The sequence below is a fragment of the Electrophorus electricus genome, chromosome 22 (assembly GCF_013358815.1).
Source record: "Electrophorus electricus isolate fEleEle1 chromosome 22, fEleEle1.pri, whole genome shotgun sequence".
Lineage (NCBI taxonomy): Eukaryota > Metazoa > Chordata > Actinopteri > Gymnotiformes > Gymnotidae > Electrophorus > Electrophorus electricus.
The window spans coordinates 13,378,755-13,386,254 of NC_049556.1; the positions used below are offsets into that span (position 1 = coordinate 13,378,755).

At 48.5% G+C, this 7,500-nt stretch overlaps 1 protein-coding gene across 1 annotated transcript in view; it reads right to left on the reverse strand.

Annotated features, from left to right (window-relative positions):
* Positions 1-6,687: 6,687 nt before the first annotated feature.
* aimp1b (aminoacyl tRNA synthetase complex interacting multifunctional protein 1b) overlaps positions 6,688-7,500 on the reverse strand; it is a 5,934-nt gene continuing 5,121 nt past the window's right edge. Inside the window, exons 6-7 of the mRNA XM_035521160.1 lie at positions 7,329-7,497; positions 6,688-6,994 (exon numbers count right to left, since the gene is read on the reverse strand). Of these exons, the coding sequence (XP_035377053.1) occupies positions 6,828-6,994; positions 7,329-7,497 (336 nt within the window). The 3' untranslated portion in view covers positions 6,688-6,827. The remainder of the gene's footprint in view (positions 6,995-7,328; positions 7,498-7,500) is intronic.

Sequence of the window (7,500 nt, forward strand, 5' to 3'; positions counted from 1 at the left end):
GTCTTTGCCGAGAGAGTCTGTGCGTCCTGCTCCACGCCCTGTGGCACTCGGGCCAGCATGTTACAAGTAGAGTGTTTCTATCCAAATGCTCGCGTATACCACGTCCGTAAGGCGTTTCCACCACGTTGTGTGTGTGTGTGTGTGTGTGTGTGTGTGTGTGTGGTGTTAGAATTTTTAATATTATTTCTAATGTATGTATGTTCGTGTGTGTGTGTGTGTGTGTGTGTGTGTGTGTGTGTGTGTGCATAGGCACACTCCTGTACCTCAGACAGAGAATGTGGTACTGGGCTGTATTGCTATGCCCCCAGGCACGCTCCCTCACGGTGCTCACGCTGTAGAAGGAGGGGGAGACGTTGCTATAGGGACAGCATGTGCTGTCCTGGAAACCACTGTCATAACTGTAAGTAAATGGTGCTTTTAAAGATGTAACCATAAACTAAAGCAGCATGTGAGAGTTAGTAATATGGTGCTACAGGTACTGCTGTTCGATAATGCCAGGATAGTGTCGCTACCACAAATGTATGTTTAGTCTTTGCTATGTGCTAACAGTGTAGGAAAGTTCCTCCAGCTCCTCCGTGTGTGTGCTAGAGCTGCACACTTCACCTGCAGCTCTACCTGCAGCTCTACCTGCAGCTCTACCTGGGGTACAGGCCTTTAGTGCAGAACTGCACTAATATTCTGATCTAAGTAATGAGGTAATGATGTAATGAGGTCAGAGTCAGGTGGTGCATGATGAAACCTCGACCTTTGGTTCCAACTTTAATTCGTTCTAATTCAATACATTCCTAAAACTGATGTTCTCTCTCTGTCTCTCTCTCTATTGTAGTGAGTTGTACCTCTCTCTCTCTCTATTGTAATGAGTTGTACCTCTCTCTCTCTCTCTCTCTATTATAATGAGTTGTACATCTCTCTCTCTTTCTCTCTCTATTGTAATGAGTTGTACCTCTCTCTCTCTCTCTCTCTCTCTCTCTCTATTGTAATGAGTTGTACCTCTCTCTCTCTCTCTCTCTCTCTCTCTCTCTCTTCTTTCTCTTTGTCTCTCTATCTCTTGCTCTCACTCTGTGTCTCTCCATTACAGATGCGTGTACCAAATGGACTCAGCGAATGCCAGGAGTAAAGAACCAGTTTACCAGCAGTGCTAGACAGCACAAGCTAAAGAAAACATCCAGCAGATTACACAAAGGTGTGTGTGTGTGTGTGTGTGTGTGTGTGTGTGTGTGTGTGTGAGACAGCTAAATGGTATAGTCATTAGGTAATTGTGTGTGTAGTTGCACGTTGTGGAATTGTTAAGTAGAAATTTGTGTGAAATGGTGAGGTGTATATTATATAAGCAGTGGATGAGGTGTGTTACACAGCTGATGTGTGTGTGTGTGTTTGCTGATGGCATATGAGTGTTTGTGTGGGCAATGGCTGATGTGTGAGCATGCATATGTGTGTTTGTGTAAAAAGGCTGATTGTGTGTGTTTGTGTGTGTGTATGCACACCTGTGTATCTATAATGGATGGTGTGTGCATGCATGTGTTTGTGTGTATGCATGCATTTGTGTGCCTGTGCGTGCGTGTGCGTGTCTGATGGCTGGTGTGTGTGTGTGTGTGTGTGTGTGCGCGTGTCTGATGGCTGGTGTGTGTGTGTGTGTGTGTGTGTGTGTGTGTGCGTGCTTCAGCTGCAGCCGGGTCTCAGTGTGTACGTTCAGAGGACTGTTCTCCAGCACACTGCTGTGCACGGCACCTGTGGACCCGTGTGTGTAAGGCGGAGCCTCGAAAGGGCGAGGCCTGCTCCGCCCCCCTGCAGAACAAAGACAGCCACCGGGTGGAGCTGTTCCAGCGCTGCCTCTGCACCTCCAGCCTGAGCTGCAGGCCACAGACACCACAGGCTCACACACACCATCACCAGCCTGGATACACACGCCATACTGCAGCTGCACTACGCACCTGCCAGGAACTTTGAAGTATTGAACTTTGAACTTTGAATATATATATATTGGATGTACTGAGTGTTATATATATTGGATTTGAAGAAGAGAGGAGTGCGAAAGAAAGGAGGTGTCGGGTGAAGGAGGTGTCGGGTGAAGGGGGTGTCGGGTGAAGGGGGTGTCGGGTGAAGGGGGTGACGGGTGAAGGGGGTGACGGGTGAAGGGGGTGAAGGGGGTGACGGGTGAAGGAGGTGACGGGTGAAGGGGGTGAAGGGGGTGACGGGGGTGACGGGTGAAGGAGGTGACGAGTAAAGGGGGTGAAGGGGGTGAAGGGGGTGACGGGTGAAGGGGTGACGAGTGAAGGGGGTGAAGGGGGTGACGGGGGTGACGGGTGAAGGAGGTGACGAGTAAAGGGGGTGAAGGGGGTGACGGGTGAAGGGGTGACGAGTGAAGGGGGTGACGGGGTGACGGGGGTGACGGGTGAAGGGGGTGACGGGGGTGACGAGTGAAGGGGGTGAAGGGGTGACGGGTGAAGGGGGTGACGGGTGAAGGGGGTGAAGGGGGTGACGGGTGAAGGGGTGACGAGTGAAGGGGGTGAAGGGGGTGAAGGGGGTGACGGGTGAAGGAGGTGACGAGTGAAGGGGGTGAAGGGGGTGACGGGGTGAAGCGGGTGACGGGGGTGACGGGTGAAGGGGGTGACGGGTGAAGGGGGTGACGAGTGAAGGGGGTGACGGGTGAAGGGGGTGACAAGTGAAGGGGGTGACGAGTGAAGGGGGTGACGGGTGAAGGGGGTGACGGGGGTGACGGGGGTGACGGGTGAAGGAGGTGACGAGTGAAGGGGGTGACGGGGGTGACGGGTGAAGGAGGTGACGAGTGAAGGGGGTGAAGGGGGTGACGGGTGAAGGGGGTGAAGGGGGTGAAGGGGGTGACGGGTGAAGGGGGTGACGAGTGAAGGGGTGACGGGTGAAGGAGGTGACGGGTGAAGGAGGTGAAGGGGGTGACGAGTGAAGGGGGTGAAGGGGGTGACGAGTGAAGGGGGTGATGGGTGAAGGAGGTGACGAGTGAAGGGGGTGATGAGAAAGTGTCTGAAGGTTGAACAGAGATGACAGCGAGCCCACATGTATTCCAAGAGTTCTTTGCATTCTGTCGTCTGTCTATTCCACTCAGGAGATGATGATTTGATGACCATATATAGGCAAAAGTGTCCTGGTGACATGGTGCTGTGGCTTCATGGACTGCTCTCTGACCCCACTCCCCCAGGGTGCATAGCAGATCTCAGATAGTGCAATTTAGATCTCATCGTCTCGGTGAATGCTTAATAATGCCTGGGAGATGCTTTGAGAATTTCTCTTTTACTACGGTTTAACCGGGTTTCACACACAGGTACACACGGCTCTCCGAGCGATCTGGTCTGTGTTAGTGTAAATGAACTCTGGTGAGAGGCACACACTACACACTGTGCCATAGAGCCCACAGTGGATGGTTATCAGTGCACCATGGAAAATGGGGCCGCTGTCAGCATACAAACATACAGTTCAGGCATCCCCATCAGAGTCCCAGGGCCCGGGGCCCTGGTCATGAAGAGACACCCACCCGCCCTCCACCAGGTGATGCTGCATAACCAGAGGTATCTCATCTACAGATGAGTCTCAGGCTAAACTCCAGAACTTTCATATGAAAAGCATCAAATTCTACACTTATTTGGCATTTAACATTTTAGTCTGTGCGGCTGAATGACCATGTTGTACAGTGTTTTGAACCAGGTCCGTTTTCTAAGTCTGGCTTTTATTGTGAGCAGTTCCAGATAACGGCATGATCAAATCCTTCAGATTTATTTGCATCAGAAAGAAGCAAAGGGTTTTTTTCATTCAGGCATTCTCCACAATGGTGGTATTCACACGGATACCTACCTGGTTTCATATCAGGACCGCTCTTCGGTTTTATGGATTTTTACAGCTGCCCTATTAGCAGACAGTGAATTAAAGGCCAGTTGTGTACGCTAGTTGTGTGCATTACCTGCTCAGCCTTTTACCCACTCTGTGACTCCTCGAGTTTTGTTCTCGCATTTCCATGAGCGCAAACATTAGACCAGGAGGACTGTCCTTGTGACCCTCATCAGACGTAAAGAATCTGTTTTTAAAAATGAGAACTCCAACAAATGCACTCAGATGTGACTGAACCCACGGGGCAACGCAGAGCTTATTTACGATACGAAGGCACTGCCATAACCTCTCGTTAAACAACACTGGCCTACAGCAAAACCTTCTGGGGAGTTGTCTGTGTAACACCTGCCACAAACGTGGTGTAGTAACTTTGTATGGCCAGAACAGATCAAGAGATGCTTTAAAACATTTGGGTTAGATGAATCAGTCAGCTGTAGTCAGTTGTAATCAGCTGTAGTCAGGTCTGTGTCTGTCACGGTTAGTCCCTCCCATCTTCCATGTTCCGTGTTTTCGATGTCTTGTGTATTTTAGTTCCATGCCGTAGTTTGGTTTTCTCTGCCCCTCGTTTGATTTTCCACACCTGTCCCTCGTTTGTAGTCTGGTTAAGTTCGTGTATTTAAACCCTGTCGTGTTCTCTGGGTTTTGCCTGTTCGTTATTTGAATGGCTGCGTTTATGTGTTAGACTGTATTGGTTGTTTCTAGTCGTTTTGTTTTTCTACCTCCGTATGTTTCTCCTTAGTCTCTGTTCTAGCCTGCTTTCCCGGTTTGTGTTTCCTGGCTTTATTATCGTAGCTCTTGTTGTTATCGTGTATTGTAAGATTCTCCGTATTGGCTCTGTGACCCTGCGCTGCTTTAACGACTCTGACTCTGGATTTGCCCCCAAGAAATCTCGCTCTTCTCCGCACATGCATCCGCCAGCTTAGCGCTCACCGTTAGTGTATTTTTTTTTTTAATTACAGTACATTTAGCTGACGTTTTTATCCAAAGCGACTCATTATTGTTATTGTACTGAGAAGTAAATATTCGACTTCCCAGAATCATTTTCGAGTTTCTCGCTAGTTTTCTTGTCGGTACTTCCAGCCTTTCACCAAGTCGAGCAATCGGATGTCTGAGACTTACTATAGGCAGTATAAAGGCCCAAACTGTAACTTTCCGTCAGTTTTTCAGGTCTAACAGGGTGTATTTTCCTTGCACGTTTGAGTTGTTTTTTCCTGCTTATTGAGGTGCGGAAGGAGTAGCTCCACAATATTCGGTAGAGGCACTGAGCACGTAGTTATTTTGTGGTTTGTTTTCTGTTATTTCTGTTATGTTACGCTCCGTGTACTGTATCAATTTGCCCCAGTGTTTCCTCCGTGCCCCAGTTATTTTGCCCTCAGTGATTGTGTTGCCTCCGTTAATAAACTGCCCCCTGCACATGCATTCTGCCTCTCGCCTGTTCCGACTGGAAATGTTACACAATCACACATAAACTGACGTTTAAATAACTACAAACGTGCCACCACTAAACCGATGCACCTGTGCGCTTAACACCGTGGGCGTGGTTACCGGTGTGCGCTTACACGGTGGGCGTGGTTACCGGTGTGCGCTTACACGGTGGGCGTGGTTACCGGTGTGCGCTTACACGGTGGGCGTGGTTACCGGTGTGCGCTTAACAATGTGGGCGTGGTTACCGATATGCGCTTAACAATGTGGGCGTGGTTACCGCGGTGCGCTTAACAATGTAGGCGTGGCTACCACTATGCGCTTAACAATGTGGGCGTGGCTACAAACGATACAGTTAACGAAGAACTCCCACTGCGCGCAGCGGGCGATACCACGTGACCAGCGGAAGGGGCGCGTGCTGTGACAATATCCACATAGTAGCAGTAGGTTCATTTTTGGAGGCACCGCACTAACTTACATTGAGCGAACATGTAATTTCTGAGATGTTATCTCATAAATTATAATCTCATTAGGGTGCCTTTAGAGAGGGGTTACTCATGGTTATAGCATTATAAACGTGGTGGTATATGCGAACATGGTTATAACGTTATAAACGTGGTGTTATATGCGAACATGGTTATAACAAACGCGGTAGTATATGTCATTGTGGTTATAGCGTTACGAACGCGTCTTATTGCTAAAGATGACTACATTATAATGGGATATTTGACAGTAAACAAGTTCACTTAGAGGAAAAGGAAGTCATGAAAAAACCCTAAACTGGTAAAAAGGGTTTGAGTGGCAGATCGGATGTGTTAGGCTTGCACGGGCAGTGCTGACGTCACATGAGTCAACACGCATGCGCTCACATCGTGTCGCTTTCGCCTGCAGTGGAGGGTGGAGAATGGCGTTAAGCAGGACTCGGGCATCGTAAAACAGGTTTAGGGGTTTGACGATTTGAATGTAAGTATTTCTTCCATCGTTTAGTGTCCACCACCTTAATATTCCTTGCTGTCAAACTCTTCCAAACACCCCCATCCATTAAATTCACACTGACCACCGAAATCTCCCCTAATCCCCTTTCTAGGTATAAACCTTGGACTTGCACTAGAAGTGCCTATCAAATCGTTCTCAAAGCGGCTTTCTGATCCGTCTCTTTGGCGCCCCCTGGCACCGATAAATGAACTCTAGTGAAGTCAGCAAACTGAACTTCCCTGCAAAGATTATTGTTAATGTCAAAATACATGATAGGAACATTAAGGAATTATGTAACGGTACCTTCTCAAAGGTCGCATTAGAGTCTCCTATAAACAAGTGTAAAGGTGACAGTTTGATATCTCAGTAGCCGCCCAGAGTCAGAGCAGGTAAGTGGTTTGGATAGAGCCTACAAAAATAAGCAACTTTTGCAGCAACTTTTGAAGCAATATTTTTTGCATTTTATTGTGTGTATTAGTATAGTTCAGTTGTTTGATTTGGTACCGGTTCTGGACCCTGATGGTTTTGGGCACAGAACCCGGCACAGGTCCTGGATGACGGAAACTACTCCTCTTCTACTTGATGCCTCCATCGATGATTGTAGGGGCTCGGCAGAGGCCCTTCCCCCTCACCTCGAAAGCCACACCCCTATAAGTGGCCACACCCCTGCTGTCTGTGTGCAAGTCGGGCAGTAGGCGTTCCCAAACACGCTGCTTGGGGTTGAGTTCTCGCTCTGCTTCACCTGTAAGAGCGGAGTGGTTAGAAACACCCCACAAACAGATGGCTCCTTGTTATTAACACGGCCTACAGTGACATTTTGAGTAGCGGCAACATTTTAAAAAGCCATTTTCCTTGACAAAATAACAAAACATAATGACATATAATGTTATAGCAATTATGAAAGATGAAAAGTGTACGTTTTCGTTTAAAAGTGTTTTTATCCGTGGTCAGATAAACTCTTGTCAAACACACCTGATTCAATTCCTTCATTAATGAAATGCCATAAAGTCATGAGCAGAGTCACCCTGTTCTGACCCACTACGTGTATCTGGACTGTCAGACTTTGTTATTTTTACCTGGGTAGTTCTGGAAGGTGACCCTGTCTCCAGGTTGGGCTCCGGGGGGCGGAGCTAAAGGCTCCATCTTGGTTTGATTGACAGCACACAGCACCCGGGCTTGAGACTGGACCCCACGCACTTTCACTAACCTTACATTACACAGGAGCACGGCCAGACTGTCCTGCAACTG